At 42.4% G+C, this 23091-nt stretch overlaps 1 protein-coding gene across 4 annotated transcripts in view; it reads left to right on the top strand.

Annotated features, from left to right (window-relative positions):
* ANKRD55 (ankyrin repeat domain 55) overlaps positions 1–7981 on the top strand; it is a 113784-nt gene extending 105803 nt beyond the window's left edge. For 3 of the 4 annotated variants that reach the window (XM_072826487.1, XM_072826488.1, XM_072826486.1), the window contains exons 11-12: positions 5355–5447; positions 7469–7981. In XM_072826487.1, coding sequence (XP_072682588.1) covers positions 5355–5447; positions 7469–7590 — 215 coding nt within the window. In that variant the 3' untranslated portion in view covers positions 7591–7981. Of the gene's footprint in view, positions 1–923; positions 981–5354; positions 5448–7468 lie in introns of all 4 variants that reach the window. The other variant, XR_012031205.1, reaches the window with a different exon arrangement.
* Positions 7982–23091: the final 15110 nt, after the last annotated feature.

The following is a 23091-nucleotide window of genomic DNA, read 5'->3' as shown; positions in this document are numbered from 1 at the left end:
ATTGAATTTTTGTTTCTAAGAGAGAAGAATTTTTGTTTCTAAGAGAGTAGATATTGGATGAAGAACTAGTACGCTCTGTCACTGGAACCATCTAAACTTGCTATATTACTGGAAATAAAAGGAAACTCAATAAACTTGCTTCATTTGAAATTTTGCTTCATTTGCCAGTGAAATAATTTGAATAGTCAGTCCTGGGGTGGCAGAAAAGAAGAAGCAAAATTCTCCAAGAAAACCTTGAATAATTAGCTGTGGCACATCAAAGCATTTCTTTTTCCAACCAATGTTTTTAAGCGCTGATAATAACTAGGAGCCATCCTAGGCAACTGAGTTGTGATAAGATAAATCTCCCAAGAATCTTCAGCCTATAAATGAACTTTTTAAAGATATAGATTTGCTCGAATGATTCTGCAACTGACTTTAAAGCAACTTTCTTCTCATGTTTAGATACAAGATTATAGGGTCTTTAAATAGAGAGGACTTTAGCAATCCAGTCATTCATTAAATGGTTAGAGGGTCTTTGGAATCTGTCAAGACGCAGAATCATCCAGCGGTTAAGACACCGGGATTCAGATTCTGGCTCTCCCACTTATTTGCTGTTGCTTAATCTCTCTGGGTTTTTGTTTCTTCACCTGAAAAAAAAACTGAGAGGAAATATCTAACTCATAGGATTGTGAGTTGCCGTTAAGATTTAAAGAGGTGATACATGCAGAGTACTTAGAACAGTGGTTCGAACACAATGTTATACACATACAAAAGTTTTGTTTTTTTTTTTTTTAAAGAACCATGTGCCATGGTTTAGACAGAAACTAGATGTAGTTTGCTTTAGACAGAAACTAGAAGTGACCTTGCTTTAAAGACGAAATTTAAGTACCTGTTGCTAGTCAACTGCTTGCTTGCTCTCACATCTCCTCTTTTCCCCCCAGGTCCATTCTGTCTCTAAGGAAACGACACTTCTTAGGCTCCCTTGCAGCTGCTTCCAGGTACTTTAGGCCAAGTACCAGGAGGCACTTGGCAGAAGAGGAAGAGTAGGAGAACGAAGGAAAGCTGTGTAGTTGTACACAGTGTCCCTCTGCTTCTTCTGGAAGCCCCAACAGTGCTTCTAACTCCTCCCACTTCTTCACACAGCTGCTCACTGTGGCTCTGGCTTTTACTAGCTTGTAGGCCTTCATAACACCATCTCTTCCTCTTATCTCTCCAGCCTAGGGGTGGTTGCCTTTTTTTTTTTTTTTTTTTTTTTTTTTGCAACAGCTAATCTCTGGATTGTCCTACTCTCTCTTAGTTTTGGCTTCTTAGCTTTTCTATCACAAATATATGTAGGGAATTCCCTCTGTTTGAAAGACCAAGAGAGGTCTCTTTTTTTCTTGGATGAGCCCTGATTGATAAAGCAAGACATGTCGTCTCTCTGAGCCAGTTTCTTACTCACGCAGAGGCTGGGGCCATTATGTCTCATGAGGCCCTTTTCAGTTATAATTCACATGGCCTAGAATAGTTAAAATGGTTTACTCAAAGTCTTACAACTAATTAGTGACATTCTCAGCACTCCAACCCACATCCCCTAAATAGCAAGGTATCACTGTGGCAATGTGTTTCTCTCCTTAAATCTCAAAGTCAAGTTTGTTAGTATACTTACCAATTACCCACACTGCAATTTTCTTAGAAATGACATTGTCCTTCCCAAAACAAAAAGATTTCCCTGCCTTATAGATTTTATTTTTGTGGACATTTTTAACCCAATTTGAAATGTTTTTAGAACTACTGAGGCTTCTGGACTACAATTAGGAGGGTTCATTTAAGTGGTTTAAGTTGTTAGTCTAGCAGATTTCTAGATTGAGCGCCCATATTTGATATGGAAGTATAATACGGTAAAGCAATTAGATACTGCAAATCATACCACAGCACTGCTGGTCTGAACTTGGATAGTCCCTTTAGCAGTGGATTTTCTCTTTTCCTGCCCTGGGTTTAGTAGAAATAATAGGGCTAGCAGTACTACTGTTTGAATTCCTGGCAGCCAATATCCTGTGCTTACATCAGCAACCCTGAACATTTAGCCGTAATGATTATTGCTTAACATTCATTGAGACCTGTCAGTGGGCTAGATGGAGAGATGCGGGATGAGGCACTTAACCTAATGAGGAAATTTGGAGCACATCAGCTTAATTCATTGCGAGCAGCTTTCAGAGAAAATGGAACAGAAAGCTCTGTGGTGTTTGCAACCAGCCTGGTTATTTTCAAGCCATCACAAAAGTAAGAAAGTGCTCGCTTCCCTTCTTCCTCAAGAGAGAACTCCCTTCTCCCCAATTTGCTAGACTATCCCAGCAGCAATGTGCTCTCCTTCCTGTGTAGGTCTGATCCTGTGACCCCTCTGATTAAACTCATCAGAGGTGCTACATCTTTTCCAGGACAAAGACCAGACTCCTGAGCTGATAAACAAAATGCTCCCACATGGCTGGGCCTCAAAATGCTCCCAGCATGGCTGGGCTCCATTCTCAGCATCTGGGCCTTACATCTCCAATCCTTTCCCCCATCCCCTTGAACACTTCCTTGAATATGTCTCAGGGCCCCAACACCCCATACCTTTCGCTCTATGGCATCAGTGCCCGTGTTATTTTTACCTTCTGTCTACTGTGTGCTTGGCAGATTTGTACAATCTTTTGAGAACCAGCTCAAAAGCCACCTTGCCTGGAAGTCCCCCTGACTTCTCTAGGAGCTGAGACTCTTTCTTACTGTGAACCATAGAATGGCTCCACCTTGCTGAGCCTCCTGTGAGGCAGATAACAAAGTGCGTACTTCCCTTTTGCCAGCACTGCTGGAGAGGAGTTTTTAATCCCTATTCTGGAAATGAGGAAATTGAGGCATAGAGAGATTATACCACCTGCTTAAGGTCACAGAGCTGGGCAGGAAGTGATGAAGCAGAAGTTCGAGTGCTGTGGGATTCAAGACACACCTCTCCACATCCCTTTCCTATGTGATACCCTCACACCACTGCTCTTAGGCTTCAAAATAGAAGTTAACCTGTTTTTCCTCCAACATACAGTTATCCCTTCCTGAGCACCTTGCCTTGTCCTCTTTGCGCTCTAGGCTCAGGAATACGGTGATACACAATAGATGAATGCTGAATTTATTTAATTGCTTGACTGAATTCCATTGTTGAACTGTGAAAACCCTTCCGCCTTTGAATCTAGGACAGTGGTCCTTGATCCTATCCTGATGGGCTGACACTCCCTGAGATGCCTGCAGCACACATAACAGAGCTTTGGGCTGCGCACAGATCCACCTTGTCCTTCAAAACTGAGCCCAATGCCAGTGCAGAATGAAGTTGGGCTCTCCTCCCATCTCCCAAATGACCGCCCACCCCTTTCTGCCCATGTCTCATCTTGTCAAAATTGCTTTGACTGCTAGGGAGGCAGGATGAGTTTTATGTCAGGCCAAAGTTGGAGCCCAAGCTCTGTCACTTTCCATTATGTAACCTTGAGCACATTTGAGAACTCTTCCAAGCCAGTGTCTTCATTTGCATAATGTGGATGATAATGGCATCTATGTCACAAGGAAAAGTGATTGTTAAGATTAAATGAAATTATGCCCATAGCATCCAGCCCAGTCCCTACAATAGTAAGTTCTCAGTAAACTTTAGCCATAATTATCATTATCTCATTTCTTGGTTTTGCAAATTTCTGCTCAAATGTTCATGGATAAATAAGGTATGAGTTGATATGGGTACTTACTGTAATTACTTACTGTTATTCTACTCAGGGATGTTTTCTTTTTAAATAGTAGCTTATGAGGTTATTTGACCTTTAGAATACAAAGGAATAAAAACATAATATCCACCAGAGAGACTGTAAATTTTGCTCAATTTTCATCAAATGGCAATGCTCAGAGGGCTGCCCTTATAATGCCCCTATGCAGATAGACAGTGGATCTTGGCTAATCTTTTTTTCTCCCTTATTCTAAGGACTGTCTGGCCCAAGCAGAAGAATTAAGCCTATCAGCAGTTCCTATAGTTGTTCTGATTCTTACAAAATTATGAGGCAAAAGATCAAATGAATACTTTCCCCACTCTCCGGGAGATTGTGTTAAACACTCCACAGAATAAAACTGTCATAATAACTAATGTTTATTAGGTGTTCACCTTGTAAGCTAAATGCTTTACATTTGGTCTCTTATTTAATTTTTATGACAAGTGAAAAGGACAGATACAATTACTTTCACCATTTTGTATTTCAGGAAATTGAGGTTTAGAGAGGGAGCATCTCTTACCCAAGTTGGCAGACAAGTCTACTCCTATCCCAGGAGTTGACCAAATGGTCAACTATTTAAAGGGACATAAATAACTTGGGTATTCCTTTCTATTTTCAGACATTTAGGTCTATCTCTTGTAATTGGTGGTATATTGATAAATATTTAACAGCTGACTCAGTGCTTGCTGATTTCCATGGTGTAAATACTTCTATGACCGACGCCAAGCCACCACTGTGATGTCAAGAGCTCACTAAATTCCTGAAATTTTAACCATCAGTTCCCAAGAGCCAGTACACATGGCTCCAGCATAGCACTGCTTATAGCCTAAATTAGAGAATAGCCACATGCCAGGTGACTTCACCCAGATCCCATCTTCTAGGTCAATGATACTCAATCCTACAGCACATTAGAATACCTTGGGAAGTGATAAAAATCTGATGCCCTATTCCAGCCCCAGAGATTCTCTTTTAATTGATCTGGAGTTTGGCTGGGCTACAGTGTTTTTTTTAAACTCCTGAGATAATTCAATTCCTATGTGCAACCAGCATTGAAAAACACTGATCGAGAAGAATATATCCTACTTATGTGTCATTCACCACAGATTTGACTGATATATTTTATTGTATACCCTATTTTACTTTTTCAAACTTTTAAGTTGGTTTTTTTAAAGATTTTATTTATTCATGAGAGACACAGAGAGAAGATAGAGACACAGGCAGAGGGAGAAGCAGGCTCCTTGCAGGGAGCCCGATGTGGGACTCGATTCCGAACTCCGGGATCATGCCCTGAGCCGAAGGCAGATGCTCAGCCCCTGAGCCACCCAGGCATCCCTCAAACTTTTAAGTTTTATAGAGTGAGTGGCCAACTGTGCTTGTTTATAAAATTTTATTTCAACTCATTTATTCAAGAAATGACTTCCGATGTCTTTTTATTTCATTAAAACAGTGACTGGTATATAATAGAAACTCAAAGAAGTGTAGCTATTATGATTTTTGTTGTTGTTAGCATCTTAAACTGAGTGATCTCTAACAACTTTATGATTCTCTTATCCACTGGATTTTATAATTTGCACTTGGTTATGCTCAGATAATTGACACAATTTTGTTTGTCCCTAGGACAAAATTTTCAGCATGTCTCCCCAAATAGACCCCAGATCAGGGATCTTCCTTTCACCCGGAACAACCTAGCTCCCCTACCAGACCAAAAATGTAAGTATTATGAATCTTCTTCAGCTTCCTTTGCAAGTTAACATGTCTAGACACAACTAACTGTTATTTCAGTTTACTTTCATTTTTCAAGGGAACATCAGGCGCCAAAACTTGTAAATTACAGGAAAATAGAATAGAGACAGTCTTTAAAGTTTTGTCCAACTTGGTAATGCTTGTTTAGGGTAAAAAAAAAAAAATACTCCCTCCCTTGAGGAATTTTTGTGTTTGGATTATAAAAACAATAACCAATGTTTATTTTGGTATGTTCTATTTAATGTGTGTAAGAAAGTGCTTTAAAATTTTTTCTCTTAAGATTGGTCTTTTGACGTTGGTTTCCTGACTATGATGAACAGGTACAAATATGTGTCATCCCTCTACTCAGAGGCTATACATCCCTAAACGGAAAGGAATAATTATGTAGATGCTGTTCACCCATGTTACTTTTGACATTATTGATTTATTAAATAATATTTTGTACAAAAATTTCTCACAACATAAAATATTAAATATATTCTATTAGTCAGTGATCTTTAAGTTTGAGTGTACTTCAAGTATTACCTGGGGTGATTGTTATAAAGTAGATTTCTGGGCTCCACACCCAGAAATTCCGAGTTTGCATATCCTCATATCTGTGCTAGGAGGCAGATTTTATTATTATTTCCATTGTACAGATGAGAAAACTGATCTCACAGAGGTTGCATGATTTGCCCAGCATTACTTGGGTAGTAAGTAGCAGAGCCAGGAGCAAAACTATAAGACACTGAGTCAGCTGCCTCATGGAAACAAGCAATTCTTACTGGATTCTAATTTCCTTCCATCCTTCTCTTTCTATCCCAGCCCTGTCATTTATAACATGTATGCAAGCATGCACATACTCTCTCATTCTCTCTCTCTCTCTCTCTCTCTCTCTCTCTCTCCATACCCCCTTAATTGCAGAGGTTGAATGATTTAGGAGCTGCCTGGTTTCAGACAAGTTTCTTAACCTTCAGTTTCCTCCCTTAGCCTATAAGAACAGTGCCAGCCTAAAAAGGTTGTTTGAAGGATTACATGGTAATATATGGAAATATATTTATACATCCAATATAGGTAATATATGGAAAACACTGGCAACTGTTTGCACAGAATAAATACCCAGTATGTCTTTTCAGCCCCAGGCTGTAGTGTGGAAGGGACCAATCAAGAGTTCTAGGATTTCTTAGGTAAAAACAGTGAATCACAGGGTCTTAGTATAACCCTGTCATTTTGCAAATAAGGAAAGGGAGAGATGGAGATTTATTTCCAAACTCACACAAGGAATTAGTAGCAAAAAACAAAATCTCTTCCTTAACAGATCCATTCCTCTGCTTTTACTGATTTGTATAAAGTGAGAGTTTGGGATGGTGTGAATTCAATCACTGATGAAATTCAAGCCCGACCCTGTCTTTAAGCAGAAATGACTCACAAAGTTATCTAATGAAGTAGTTTCTCAGCCTTGAATCCTGGTGGGGTTTGGAGAAGCCAGAGAGGGGATTTTCATAGGCAGAGCCCAGGAGCTTTGCTCTTCACAACTAAATTTAAGGAGAGAAGGGAAGATAAAGATCTTTGATCAACTTTAGCTCTATGAAAAAGAAATGCGAAGGTACACAGGGCTTTTCCTAAAAGAAACTCAATTGCCTTTTGAGGATCGCATAAAAAGGCAGTACAGATGTCTTGGGGCTCATTTAGAGCACTGTGCTGACTTGGCCATCAACAGCTACTCCACCCCAGGAAAAGAGAGCTGTGCCAGGCAAGCATAGTCCAATCATGTTTTGATCAAACTTGGCCCCGTCTTGTATTTGTGCGTATTTGACATCCTGATGACATGTGATAAGCCTGAGTAGATACAGACACAACTTTTTCCTGCAGCTGAGCTCTCACCAAGACAAGCTCCGTAGAAATGCCTCCACTCCTTTAGAGATAACATCATTCTCCCAACACCATTCCTCCTGGGACTCTGAGAGAAGCAACCCTTGAAAGGCTTTCATTCTGTTCTTTCTCCCCAGTTCTATCTGGAGGACCTCTGCGGACAAACCGAGTGCTTCCTGCTATTCCAAGCCAACGGGGGCAGAGCATGCCAGCTGAAGACAGTGAAAACTTTGCCAATCCCACCAATGAAGAAAATTAACTGTGGGTCGCTGACTGTAAAAATATAGATTATATATATTTTCAACTGTCAAAGGATGAGAGTACTCTAGTTTGTGAGAACCAAGACTGATTTAGTAAATTGCATTATAGAAGCCATTCACGGTTTTATAACTCCTTATTCCAATGATATTTCCCAAATAAGCACTTAGAATCTTTGATTGTATATATATTTTAAGTCTGTGAGTTTCTGTAACGTCTCCATGCCAAAATAAAAAGTCAGGATTTGTTATCAGCAGGGAAACTCTGCTATGTTTGGTTTGCGTTGTGACATCAACAGAGGTTTTTGTCTTTGTTTTGTTTTGTTTTTCCTGAATGATTTTGTCTTAAAAAATGTATGCTTAGCTGAATAAAAAAAACAACAGAAAAGCATATTCCATACTTTCTCTTCACATTTATTATAATTCTACCCTAGGTTCATGAAACTTAAGTAAAATTAAAGTAGCAAATTCCTTTAATCAGTCACAGTTAATAGCTTTTAAATGTATAAGCTTCTGTAAAGTATTTTCCAACATCTTCTGATTCTGGCTACAGCCCAAATTATTTGCCAATGTTTATGTATCTTCTTTGTTATTTGATTATTTCCACTTATTGTCATTTCCAGATGTGGTTGTTCTAATAGTGAGAAGATCATGTAAGTTGGAAGCATCTACATCCTGGCCTAACAGAATGAGATAGGCATTTCTCATACATTCCTCAAATACTCTGTGTGTTTAATCATTCTTTTTTCTGTTTGAAATAATGGTCTCCGCCTACTCAAGACATTCCCAAACTTATGATGTAGTAAAGTTCAAAAGACTACTACTAACTGTAGATCTTAAGTCACTAAGATGTTTATGTGTTATTTGGACTGATTTAAATTTCAAGGCCTAGATGTATAAGATCATAGTCATTCTGTGTTATTTCTAAGCCTATATGTCATTCTGTAATTATCTCAAGTACAACACTTAGCATTTTGTATTAGCATTATTTGTTGAGAGAGATCAGACTGTGCCATTAACTAAATAGAAGCTCCTCTGAGCCCAAATCATAGTTCTTTGGCTTTGCACTTCCAGAAATGTGTACAGTGCCTGGCACATAACAGGCACTCAGTCTTTTTTTTTTTTTTTTTCCAGGAAAGAAGGAAGGGAAGAAAGTAGGGATGTAGAGAGGAAGGTGGCAAGGTAGAGAGACATAGGAAGTGATAGTAAAGAGGTCCACAGTCTCATTTTGACAATGATAGTAGTCTGAATTAAAGATTATAGAAGAGAAAGCCCATGGCCAGTCATCCAAGCTAGACAGTAGCTGGTAGGGAGGACAAATCCTGGTGCAAATGGGAGAGCTCTCAGGACATAGATTCTGAGGGGTTTTCTGTTATGTTTTGTTTTGTTCTCTTTTCTTTTGTTTGTGCACTGCATATTTGAAAAATCATTCCCTGTGAGAATGATTTAGGTGAATCATTCATAATCATATTAATTAGGTGGTTCTATTATGTCACCTGGTTACTTCTGAATCTCTGTTCACCTGCAGGAGATACCTGGCCATCTACTGTTTGGCTTAATCAGGATAGGACAGCCTCTACTTCAATAATAAACAACCCCAAAAATCTCACCGGCTGACAGTTCTCATTCACAATACATGTCCCACACCAGCTGGCAGAGTTGGCTGATGTAGATTCTACTTCAGCATCCACCTCCTTGGTGACGAGAACAGAGGAAGTGCAAGGTAAGTCTCACACTACCTTTCACATTTCATTTGCCAAATCAAGTCGTATGGACATGCCTAAGTCCAAATGAGGTAAGCAAATGCAATCCTTCCATGGGCAGGAAAGGGGAGAATTGGAATATTTATGAATTATCCAAAAGATTACCACACTAACCAAAGCTCAGTCCCTAAGTGATCATTTAAGGTCCCTTTACCAAGTAGATAGCTAAGAGGCCAAAGCAATTAAAAAGACAAATAAGCAAACCATACCTGTTATAGCTAGGGGAAAAACCCACCATCCCCCAGCACTTGTACTTCTTTTCTTTTCTTTTTTTTTTTTTTTTTAAGATTTATTTATTTTATTTTAGAGAGTGGGAGAGAGAGCACAGGGAGGAGGGACAGAGGGGGAGGGAGAGAGAGAGAGAAAAAAAAAATCATGAGCAGACTCTGCTGAGCAGGGAGCCTGATGTGGGGCTCAATCCCATGACCCTAAGATCATGACCTGAGCTGAAACCGAGTTGGACACTCAACCAACTAAGCCACTCAGGTGCCCCCACACATAGCGTTTTCTAGTGTTAGGCCTTTCCCCTGAAGTGGATTTAAGGATCTTTTGTTAGATATGAAGAAGTAATTTCTACCAATCACCACCTTTTAAAATTAGAGCAGTTACCCTTTTGCCACCAAGAAAAGTTGCTTGTTTGGGGTGGATTTATCCTCAAGCCAATATTTTACTGATGAAATCAGATATTAGGTAATCACTGATTTGTGCCCAACTTAAAAAAATGTCAAGCGAGTTTTTCTTCTAAAATGACAGTTCTCTTATTTGACCTCTTATATTCCCCTTCCCTGCTAAGAACATATCATTTATTTACACACGAATCATAACTTTTCATTCATTATTTCATCGGGACTATTACATCAATTTATATTCTCCAAGTACAGACAAGGAATCCAGGGCAAAGAAAGAAGTTAACTAATTTGCCTGAAGTCACACAGCTAATGGCAGTCTTTCTAGTCACATAGTCCACATACATAATTCCCATATCTTGTTTTCCTGTTCCACAAGTTTCAATGGTGTGATACACCTTTGGCAAAGTGTCACTTTCTGAATTTATTCATTCAGCCTAAAAGCTGTAGAGGCATAATGGAGCTAATATTAATATTTGTGGCAAGAGTCCACCAGTTCAGTAATTTGTGCTAACCAATTAGAGTTGTTGGAAGGTAGGGTTTCCCCCCCATTTTTCTTACTTCCTTTTGGTGATCACCTGGTGTAACACAGGTGTTCTTTCTCCCCATAAACACTAAACGCTAATGTTCTCATTTCATAGATTCAGCCAACATAAATAGCTTTCTGTGGCTCTAGCTTATTATCCTTTCCAACTCTATTAAATCACAGCTTGATACAAAATTTTAGAAAGCCTCACCAAGTGACCAATTAGAAACAGTGCCTCCCAGAAAGACAAACATAACTAGTGATTTTGCTTTTGCCCCTACTCTTTGAAGTTTACCAACGCATGTCTCTAAGCAAGGGTATCCTGGCATTTTAAAGGTAGTCTTTTGAAAACAACCCCTTGGAATCTACCATAGGGCTCAAATGGGGGTAATTAAGAAGGAACATATTTGACCTTACCATAAAATACAACACTCAAGTTAAAAATCAAATTAATAATAAATAAAAAACATGAAAGCAGCTATCACATGTAGTAGTTAGCCTCTCTTACTGCCTTCAGGGAAAATGATCTTTCTCCTTAGGGGCACCTGGGTGGCTCAGCTGGGATAAGCAACCAACTTGATTTCTGCTCAGGTTATGATCTCAGGGTCCTGGGATTGAGTTCCGCATTGGGCTCCACACTCAGCATGGAGTCTGCTTGTCTCTCTCCCTCTACTCTTCCCTTAGTGCACACTTGCCTGTGCTCTCTCTCAAATCAATAAAATCTTTTTTTAAAAAAATAAAATAAAATCAGGAAATTCTATCAGATTCACATGTTTCCTAGATATTGGCATAGAAATATTAATACTGATAGGTGAAGACTGTCAACAAACGTTTCCATCAAAACTATTCTTTTCAAAGAAAATGCTTTCCCATTCCAACCTCGATTTTAATCCATCCAATCTTGGTCTTTTAGGCAGCTGAGCTCCAAGAAATCCCCAAAGTCCAAATACGAAAAGTCAATGAAGAAATAATATCAAAAGCTCAGGAGCATCACTATTGAGCCAAACACTAACCATGTTTGAAAGTATAACTTATTCAAGCTGCAGAGCTAGACAAGAAAAAGTATCTTGAAAGTATGTAAGAGAATAACAAATAGATGGTGAGGATAATCAGCGTTGTGGTTTACAGCGAAACAGAGGCTACCAGAGGAGTTTTCTCAAGTATCTATGACAAAGCCAAGCAAGCCTTTGAATTCCAGAGAAGTTAATGTTCTCCTGTGTCAAAATAGCTCGCTCTAAGATATCTACCCCCATGTTCTCTGAATAAGTGACTTTGAGGAGGAAAAAATAGAAATGCAAAGAAAAGGGAAAAGATTTAAAGAATCTCCCTTCCACCGAATGTTGAGTTCCTGAGTTTCTGAGAGCCAGGCCATTCAGTCTCCATTAGTGGAGCTGCCACACTGCACCAGTGAAGGATGAAGAGTCAAATTTCCATAAAGCCCTTTGTACTGTTCTAACAAAGACTTATGTAATAAATAAGATTTTGCTTCCTTGGATATGCTGGAGCCAGCTCTTACCAGCCTGTAAGAGTTGATTGTTAAATCCAGAATTCAAGAATTCTGTGAACTGGTTGTTCAACCGTTGATGGCTTGATATTGGCCCTGGTAGGAACATTTCCACCATGGAAACTGGAAAACACTGCAAATCAGGGCTTTTATTTGAGATCTGGTTTACAAGCATACCACTGGGTGTAACATTCTGGGGGGTAATCTTCCAGATTTAAGAGCACTTCAATTTTGCTTTCTGCAAAAGCTTCACTGTTTCCATTTGGCCTGTGGCCTGCGAGGGGGCTCCCGGTAGGCCGGGGAAGGGGCTCAGGCCGGAGCCCCGAGGGGCCTGAGGGGGCCGAGGAGACGCCGTCCCGCCCCGCCCGGGCCGCCCGCGGGGTCGCCAGGCCACCGGCTCCTCCGGGCGGCACCTGCGCCGAGGCGAGCTCCGGGCGCCCGGGGGGGGGGGGGGGGGGGGGGGGTGTGTCGGCGTGGGCGGGGGCCAGGCTTGCACCCCGGGGGGGGTTGGGGGACCTGCCTCGGGCTCCCCCCGGCGCGGCCGCCCGCTCGGTGCGCACCTTCAAGGGCGCGGGGGACCCGGGGCTTCCCGGTGGCGGCGGAGCACGTGCTCCCGGGGAAGGGCGGCCCCGAGACTGGGGGGGGAGGGCAGGGGGGGAGGCGAGGTGGAGAGTGGGGGGGGCAGGTGGCAGTGGCGGGGAGGGGATGGGCCAGGTGGGGCAGAGGGGGTGAGGGGCCGGTGGCAGGGCATGGGTCCCCAGGGCCAGGTGGGCCAGGCGGGAGGGGGGGAGGGGCTGGGCGGCTGTGGGGGGGGGAGGCGCGGGGCCAGGTGGGCCGGGAGGGGTGAGGGGCCAGGGGAGGCAGAGGGTGGTGAGGGGCCAGGTGGCAGGGGGTGGGGCGAGGGGTCCCCGGGGCCAGGTGGGCCGGGTGGGGAGGAGGGGGGAGGGGCCAGATGGACGGGGGGGGGGCGGGGAGTGAGGGGCTGGGCGGCCGTGGGGGGGCGGGGAGGGGGCGGGGCCGGGGGGGCGGGGGGGGGTGGTGAGAGACTGGGCTGCCATGGGGGTGTGCGGGGGCGCGGGGCCAGGTGGGCCTGGCGAGGGGCCCGCAGGGTGGGGGCTGCGGCGGGCCCGGGGCGAGAGGGGGGCGCGGCCTGCCCCCGGGGGGAGTAACCGCGGGCCACGGGAGCCCCGCTCTGCGGGCCGCCGGGGTTAGTGCTGGGGACACAGGGTGGCGCTCCGGGAGGCGGGGCACCCCGAGAAGGTTGCCACGGGAAAGGAGGTTGCAGGGTGTGGGAAGCCGGAGGAAGGGGCGTCCCGGGCCTGTTCCTTCCAAACAGTGTTGAAGCGAGAGACATACCTGGACCTGTGCAGCAGACTGCGATATTTTTAAAATATATCCCTTTGCAAACACTGATGCTGAGGCACGGGAATCATGCCTAGGTTTTACTGTATTAAATTGTAATATTTTATGGGATAGGATATAATCCAGGGGCTAATGAAACCCGTGTAATACGTGTATGCATGACTCAACACTGCACCAAAATGGGATTTCCTCTGAGAGCTCCTCCTGAGCCCGAGCACACCTTTATGAGTATTCATGGGCGAATGCTGTTTCTCCGCCCTACCTTGTGAGCCTATTAACAGTTCACAGCTCAATTTAGTCCATTTTTCTATTCAAGGTGCGTAGCCTGTGGTAATGTAGGCAGCAACTCTCTATAACTTCATGTCTGATCTTATAGTTACCCCCTATAATCCTCGAGAAATGCATAGTTTCCCCCTTAACTGCCCTCCTAGCTCAGAGATCAATACTAGCCAAGGTAAGGGGTGAAAGGCAGGTAGGAAATGAATGTGACCGTGCCTTTCCTTAGGCCACCTCTCCTAGAATCAAGGGAATAAACAAGGTTCTCCTTATATATGTGCGCCAGGCAAATTATCCATCTTTTGTGAAGAAATGGATATACATGGGTCTGAATTGTTTGGCTGGTTGCATAACCCGTCACTTTTGTTGGTAAAGAGAAAGGTTAGTTTGAACCATGTGACCTGAGAACTCAGACATCACTCAGAGGCAGGAAGGCCTCTCCTGTATTCAGTTCTAATATCAACACCTGGAAATTATCTCCATTTCCAGCACCTATTCTCTGTTCTTGCCTTAGCTTGTTTTGGATCAGAAGCAGATGCTTGTAACGCGTTTATGCTGTCATTCATGCTCTCAGCGAGCATTTATGGACTGTTTGCCCTGTAGTAGATGCTGTAGGAAAAAAATGTATAAAGTATAAAGGCTAAAGCAGATTTATATGAGGTTAAGTTATGAGGATTTTCCTGCATTTGTTAGAAGAAAAAAGCCATTTAAACTGTGCACTCTCTGTTTTGCTCATTTTAAAACTTTGGAGCCAATACATTATCTCTTAATATGTGAACCTTAAAAAAAACTATCCAGTTTAGCAGTAAAAAGAGTTTATTTGGGAATAGAAGAATTGCAGTTCTGAACATAAAAACTATGGCAACCATAGGCAAGTCCAGGGAACTAAGGAGAGGAGGGTTCTTTTGTAGGAATGGGTAGGGTGTTGGGAAGACCTGTCAGGAATAAAAGTCCATTGGAAGAGGGCAAGAGTTCCCGGTTGGGGCAGCTTCTCATTGGCTAAATTGCTATAGTTGTCACTGACTGGACTGTTCTGGGCCAGGATAAAACTTCCTTCTTCCTACAGGGTGGTAAAGTAAGCTTCAGCCATGCTTGCTTCTAGTGGGGTCTGCAAACAGGGGCAAGTGGTAGTGTGTGACAGCTCCCCCTTCAGGGTTTCCCAACTCCAGTTTAAATGAGGTGTCCTTTATTCTTTTCACAAGTAAAACCAAATGTTATCTCTTAAATTGCTTTTCTACTTTTATTTTTTAATTAATATATAGCATGTTATTTATTTATTTATCTACCTATTTATTATTTTTTTAAAGATTTTATTTATTTATTCATGAGAGACACAGAGATAGAGAGGCAGAGACACAGAAGCAAGCTCCATGTGGGGAGCCCGATGCAGGACTTGATCCTGGAGTCCCATGATCCTGCCCTGAACCGAAGGCAGATGCTTAACCGCTGAGCCACCCAGGCATCCCCTATTCATTTATTTTAAAGATTTTATTATTAAGTAAGCTCTACACCCAACATGGGGCTCGAACTCACAGCTCCCAGATCGAGAGTCGCACGCTCCACTGTCAGAGCCAGCTGGGTTCCTCTATAGCATTTTAGTTTTTTTAAGAAAATGTTTATGTTCATAGAATACATTTTCATGTTAAAGATTCCCATAGTGGGAAAGTAACAATTTAATGAAATGATAATCCAGAGTATTAATGCTGTACCTCTTCAAGATCCCAAAGATGAAAGCCAGAGTCTTTTTGTAAAGCTGGTACAAGGTCAGAGTATAGGAAATCTGAACCGGATCTTATAAAATGGTAACCTTACTGGCTAGGAAAAAGAAAGAAAGAAAAAAACCTGACATACTTGATAAAGCTGTGCTGCTCTGAAAAGTGTTGGCATTGCCAAGTATTTCTTTCTCAGAATGATACTTCGAGCTAATTTGACCTCATTTCCTCATCAGTAGATCTATTCAGGAAAGGATAGCCAACTGCTGAGACTCTGTAGGAAGTGAGAAAAGGATGGTGGAGGGGGTGGGGGTGGACTTTGAAGCTAATGCTTTCACCATCCCGTCTCTGCCATGCCCAGCCTAACCCAAGGGCCAAGATGAGAGATTCTCCAGGTGAGGGATAGGAGAAGCAATGGTAGTTACCCCAGCAAAGAGTAGGGAGGTGTTTCTGATACTCCTGAGGCCCACTTTTTTAATGGTTTATCCATTATCTCTCTCTCTTGAAGCAAACTGTTTTAACACAGCTGCTCTCGCAAGAGGCAAACAACTGATTTCTGTGATCCCATTTCTCTTAACCTCTTAGCCATTCTGTGGGTGCGTTCATAAACTATGGGAAAGAGAAGGAAAGAGGCCTGCAAGACCTGTCAACGTCCAAAGCAGTCCCCCGATGATAGAGAACTGGCTCTGAGTAGCATAGACCCAAGTATGTGTACATATAGACATCAAGCATAAAGTTAAAAATCATCTGCCTCTTCTGTGTTTTCAATGTGATGCTGGTTCTTTTGAGAAAAGAAACTTAGAACAAAATGTCAGGAAGCTTCTCAAGTGTGTTTTATCATCAACATTTGAAAGCTAACTGTACAAACCATTTTAAAATCAGGATTAAACCTAATAGAACATAATGCTTTGCTCTGAGGGTTTTTTTTTTTTTTTTTTTTTTACTTTACAATCTTCCTGGTAAGAACATATGGGTAATTGCCTTTTTTCAATTAAAGTGAATCTGGAGTAGGTGTCTTTTTGACAGCTTTTAAGAGAATATGAATAATGTGATGAAGAAGAATGGCCATTTAGATCCTAAGACATACATTTTTATAAAATGTGCTGGCCCTTCTAACACTACTAATATATTTTTTGATACAAAGAAGATTACTTCTTAGTAATGACTTTGGTCTTGTAATTAAGAATTCCATAAAAAGTTGTGGCAGAGAATATCAGAAGAAACTATGCAGTCTTTTATAAATGCCTCCTTGTTTTCATTTACCAGTTACCTTCTGCTGCTAACTCTCCCTTCTCCAGACAAAGATTGATTATTTCAGCAAAAAACGTTGTGCACACTCATTATGCACATCATTCTAGGGTGAGGAAGCTACAGTTGTGAATAAAACAAAATGGCTGCTTTTTGTAAAGCTCATTGTCAATGAGGATGCCAACCAAAATTCCCCAGATTGCATTTATATGGGCAAGACGGTGACAAAGACTGTTAATTATCTCAGGTTCTGTTTTCTGACTTTGTCCCATCAGTGTCCAAGGAAATCCACCAAATCTGATTGCCAAATACTGGCATAGCTGCTGCCAATAGCCCTATTCCTCCTGGGGTATATTGCCTGTGCAAATTGACAAAATATACAGGGAGAAAAGTAGAAAACCAGTGGGGACTACGCCACTTAATTTAGAAAGCTTCTCTTTCTCTAAAACGTTGCATTTCTTTAAACAGGCAATAAAGACAAAGTTCCATTAAGAGGAGGTTTTCAGGAGGTATTTGATAGTGGGGAGGGAACTGGAGGCCAGAGGATGGAGTTGAAGCAAAGGGGGCTTTTGCAGCCGGAGGGTGCCTGATGGAGGAGATAAGAATCCCGAACAGAAACAGCCATCCAAAGCAGCAGCAAAGAAGAAAAGAGGAAAGAAAAGGAGAAGTAGATGGAAGTCAGTGAAGGATCTCAAAGATTAGAAAAGAATATTTTTAGGGGAGCCCAGGTAGTTCAGTGGGCTAAGCACCTCACTCTTGATCTCTGCTCAGGGTCGTGAGTTCAAGCCCCATGTGGGCTCCATACTGGGCATGGAACCTACTTTAAAAACAGAAAGAAAAAAAAGAAAACATTTTTAGTTGAAGCTGTCAATAAGAGAGAGGAGAAACAATGGCAGCTCATGTTCTTCTGTTAGGCCTGGTTTAAATGCTTCCCATTCATAAATAGCTACTACCCATTAGTCCCTACTATGGTATAGCCACTGTCCTAAGTCCAGAACTCATGGGAAGCCTCTTGGGTAACCCTCCCAACAATCCCAGTAGACAAGGACCATTACTCTGCCTTACAGTTGTCAACTGCAAAACTACCTGTCCCGTGCCCTTGCAGCAGAGTGAGGCATGGGGTAGTTCTGAAAGTGAGTGGCTGTGATGTGTTTGAACTCCCTAAAACCTCTCATGGGTCCATTCATGTTCTCGCTGAGACTAAGATGTGGAGGACCCAGTGGAGAACTCTGAGGCCATAGAAGATGGTAAAACCACTCCCTGGAAGTGGTCTGAGTCCAAATGCCAAAGACCCAAAGGGACTTCAGTGTTTTCAAGAAATAACTTGTCTAGTCTTAAATCACTGAGATTTGGGAGTTGCTACAATAGTGGCTTTTTGCTGTGAAGACTCCTTTTATTTCACGGAAAAGCTCTTTGTCATCTTGAATAGGGAATCTCAACAAACTAGCGGACTGGCTGTTGGCTTTGCTTGTAGAGCTAACACTTCAGAATTCTTGGTGACCAACAACCCGGGGAAATATACTCTGGAAACCTGTACACTCTGGGAGGCCAAGGAGGCTTGTTAGCCAGAGCTGGTACCTGCATCTTTTAAGAGAGTCAACCTGAACTGGTGCCAGAGGATCCCCAAGGCCAAAAGAGAAGTCTTGCAGTTCAGGCCTCCTCCTCTTACAGTCTGCCAGGTCATTGAGACACCGTTGGGTTCTATCTGTGCATTGCCCAAGAGGTTTCTCAGGGAAAGTTCCACACATTCCTCACTACCCTCAGTATTTTTCTGAATATCCAAGGTCCTGACACACAGCTACCGACAATTGCCTCTTTCCTCTGATATTTTAACCACTCAATCACTGCATCTACTTCTAGACCTTCCAGACCTAAGAAGGAAAGTGGGGTTGGGATTTTTGGTGCTTTGGCAACCACAGAATGCTTGCCAAGCTACAAAAGAAGGTACTCGTATCTTCCCAATCCCGCCAATCACCATAGTACACATGGTAAGTGGTGGTTCATGAGTGGTAAAGGAGAGAATTTGCTGATATTAAAGGGACAACTCAGAAGGAATGAGATTAATGAACTATGGTCATTGTCTGCTCTTCTGTTTTCCTAAAGATCTTTGAAATATCTTTCCACCTTTGCCTCTGCAATTGGAGTGGGGAGAAAACCTCAGGGATGCAGAAGCAACATTCTGTGGAAAGACTGCCATCTTATAAGCCAGCAAGCCTAAATCTCTAAGCAGGCAGGACCCAAATGCTCTCTGAATACTTGGGTCAACTGATCTTATCTAAAACAAGGGCAATTTTGGACTCTGTTTTTGGATGCCCAGGCTTGGCTGTTGGTCAGATATTGCAGTTATTCATAGGCTGACAGATCCCTAGTCTATTAAAAGAAAAAGAAAAAGAAAAAGCAAGCATCCTTGCATCTCCTGCAGAAGCAGTGAACCAGCTGGTGTCTGGAGTGCCTCTCCGACACCAGAGATTACTTCACTCTGTTTTAAGATAGTCTATCCATATCCGTAAGAAAAAAAGTTTGGTTTATTTCAATAACTTCTGTAAGTGGCTGTCAATATTGTAAAATCAGAACCTTGGAACTGAAAGAGATCTTAACGAAATTTAATTTTCCTGATTTATGAAATGAGCATGTTAGACTAGAACATCCTTAAATATACTTCCAACTGTAGAAGTCTATGATTATGTATGTATGATATGTATATACATACATACCCACATCCACATAAAAAGAAGCCATTAAGTATCAAATTGATTTTTTTTTTTTTTTTTAGCAAAGATTCCCAAATGCCTTTGAGACCCATTTCTTTTAAGAAGTCTCAGGGTGCCTGGGTGGGCTCAGTCAGTTAAGCATCTGCCTTCAACTCAGGTCATGATTCCCAGGGTCCTGGGATCAAGTCCAGATGCTTCTCCCTCTCCCTCTGCCATGCCCCTTGCTTGTGCTCTCTCACTCTCTCTCTCTCTCTGTAGAAGAAATAAAATTTAAAAAAAAAAAAAGTAAGTCTCAATCAACAGTGAATATGAAATCAATTTTAATGTTGCCCATCACTTCCTAGTAGACAGAGACCATTTTTCTAGGCTCTAGATAAAATCTCTGGCAGGTCCCATAGGTTTTCAGGCGTAAGAACAGTCTGTCATGTTCAAGGATCAGAGCAGTTTAACATCTTAACTCCAACCTAATCCTCATCTGAAGTTCTAGTGCAAGTTGGCTTTAGGTTTGGAGGCCTGCTGTGGAGAAGTAGATGCCGTTAGCTTCTTCCCTCCTCCTTTATCTATCTCTTCTCCAACCTCCTGGCCCATGTATTGGACCACTCAGGGTCACCTTATGGAGAGAGGAGGGAGCAAAGATCCTAACTGCCCACCTTTCTTTTGGGGTCCCCTCTCTACTCTAAGAAGTTCTCTTCGGCAAGATCCATTTGTCTTAGTCTGTTCAGACCAAGAAAGGTGTAAGAAATAGATTTCTGTTGTTCTAACAGTCTCTGGGACTTGGTATAGGAGCCCAATTGGGTGAAGACAACACCTCTCCTCCCAGTCTGAATAGTAGTATAAGGAAGCCTGAAATATAACAATTTCTCCTCTCTGAAGATGAAATGGAATAATTTCATCCAGGAATGGCCTGGCTTTCCCTGTTAGGGCGTTGCAACTGTTTTATAACAAATGTGGGTGAAGACTCTGGAGATGGCAATCGCCAGCCAGGAGCAGATGTGTAAGTTACAATACTATTTATGGTTTCTGCCAGATATGCTCAAAGCTTCAGATGTAGGAATGTCTCTTTGCTCTAGGAGATCATCAGAAATTCCACTAACTCATAAATAGTGACCTCATTGTGCTTCACAATGACCTCCTTTTTCCCATATTAGCCATTAATATTAGCATATCATGTTAGCAACTGCATTTCTACAAGCAAACCAAAAGATGGCTTTGGTTTATTAATTATTTATGAGAATGAGAGATGGGAAACATGTGGTCCAGGTCAAACAGTTGAAAAACAAACCCTAAACAAGTATATTTTTAAGAGGTGATGATTTGGCCTTAGCATTTCTCAGCTTCTCCTAAATAGTTAGATGTACATGGTCAAAATATCATGGATAGCTGGGAAATCTATCCCCCTGAGGTTAGTGTTGCTTAAGGTCAGTGATTAGTTCTTTGGGCTTCCATACACTGGCCCCTACAAGGATGATCTCAGTTGTAATCACCACTGAAATAAAAAATGAAAGTGACTTTATTTAAATACCATTTCAATGGAATAAATAAGGAAGTCGTCTGGCTATTTTCCCTGCCCTTGGAAAATAGCATGACCTGTATTTAGCGTTCAGTGAATATTATTTTTGATGACGAAAGGAGCATGAGAACAATAATGTTAGTGTTCTCAGGACAGGCCATCTCACTGAACCACTCTTGCCCACAAGCATTGGTTGGAATCACAGTCATTTATTAAGCAAGCATTTTTGTCAGCACTGTGCAAGGTGTTAGAAATGGTATAGTCAGCCAGAGATGGGCTTGCCCTCAAGGTGCTTACCACTATCAGACACTGACAGGAATGTGGTAAGACTTTTGATCTTTGAGGTACTCTGTTGGCTCTGGAGCCACCTAAAAATCAGAAAAGGCTTTAAGAGGTGGGATTCATATCTCTAACCTGGGATCTGATAATGAGCTAGAGTGAGCCAGGAACAGGAGAAGGAAAGAGAATCCATGGAACTGCACAGACAAAGGCTAAGAGATGAGAAAGGGCATTTAAGACACTGCCAACAGTTCCATATGATGGGGTAACAGCAGGGATGATAGGAAATGAGACAAGAGAAGCACTCTTCTTGAGAAGAACTCAAGAAGAAAGTCCTTGGCGGTCATGTGGAGAAATGTGGCCTTTATCCCAAGGGTAATGAGGCACAATCAAAGGGGTACAAAGTCTCCACAAAGCGGTTGTGTATTCTGATGCACATGTATAGAGAGCGCGCTGGCTGCAATGTGAAAAATGGAAGAAAGGGACAAAACTGGAGTCAGAGAAACTATTAGCGACCATGGAGATAGACGGAAATAAATAGATTGGAAAAACTGAAGAAGTAAAACTGATAGGCCTCAGTGACTAACTAGATGTGGGGAATGTGGCAGAGGGAGGAGCCAGGGACGCCATCGAGACTCTGTCTGGAACCACAACAGGGAGGACAGTGCCCTTCACTGAGAAAGGGAGTACAGTGGGGAGGGGGCGTGGGGTGGAGCTGTGATCTCAGTTTAGGATGTCCCCATTCTAAAATGCAGTAGATATCCACGTGGAGATGACAAGTATACTATTGAATTCTCTATGGATTCTGCAGTAAACAGATAAACAGAAATGGAACCCACAAAAGATTCTAAGAAACTGTGGTAAAAAAGATAGATATCACTAAAGCCAAAGGAAAGCAGTTTCAAGAGAACAGTGATTACCCGTATCAGATGCTGCTTAGAGCTTAAATCAAACAATGCCAGAAAAGTTACCTTACATTTTAGCAACACGATTATTCGTGATCTTGACAGGAGCAGTATTAGAGGAGTGCTGGAAGAGAAGCTAAACTTCAGGAGATTTTCAGAGCAGAGGGTAAGGAGGTGGTGAAGGTGAGTATAGACACCTGTTTCAATATACTTGACAGAAACCAAAAATAAACAGATAAGGAAGCAGGCTGATATTTTAAAATTAGAAAATGAAGTTTCATTATTATTCCAGTAATGGGGAGTTAGCAGATCAGGAGATGGAAACATGGAATACATAGTTTGTTACAGTTCCCAAGAGGAGGGGCACACCGGGCCACACAGGGCCACTTGGGGGGAGCACCAGGAGGCAGGGCGGTGGTGGGGGGAAACATGGACAGAAGACTTGATTGTGGATTTTACAGGGACCAAAGGCAAGGTGGGGTGAACAGGCTTAGGATTGGCTAGTGGGAATGATTCCCGCAGGCTCTGGGCAGAGGGGCTGTCTGTAGTTGTCTGATATCTGGCCCTGGGATGGTTAGGGTAGGAAGAAGTGGGCCAAGTACAGTGGTTCTGTGAGAGCTACATAAAAGAGGTGGTTAGGGTATGGGTTCCTAACTGGCTAGTTTGCACAGGACAGACACACTCTCAGGTGAGTTGTTTTATGTCTCTAGGAGTTAGCTAAGCTGAAGAGAGGCAAACCCCCGCCCCTCTGGTCAACAAGGCCTCAGATCCTAGAGCATCAAGAATGCAGAATTACAAAAATATAGTTAATACACTGGAAAGGAATGTGGCCACAAAGGAGGGCATTGTTTGGGGGCTGGGAGAAACTTAAGCTGGTTTAAATGCTGATGAAATGAAGCAGTAGCAAGAGGCAGCAGGAAGGGGAAGGGACTAGAAGGGAGCCAAATCCATCAGGCTACCAGGGAAACTGACCGTGGCAATGAGCAATCTCTTCAGCTGCGGTGGAGGGAGCAGACGAAGGGAAGGGCGGAAGAAAGGTGTGTGGCAAGAACCTGAGGGAGTTTCTCTCCAATGGCTTTTA

This window comes from Canis lupus, chromosome 5, assembly GCF_048164855.1.
Source record: "Canis lupus baileyi chromosome 5, mCanLup2.hap1, whole genome shotgun sequence".
Lineage (NCBI taxonomy): Eukaryota > Metazoa > Chordata > Mammalia > Carnivora > Canidae > Canis > Canis lupus.
Note: the sequence above shows the minus strand (reverse complement) of the source record. Positions and strands in the feature narration are given on the sequence as shown.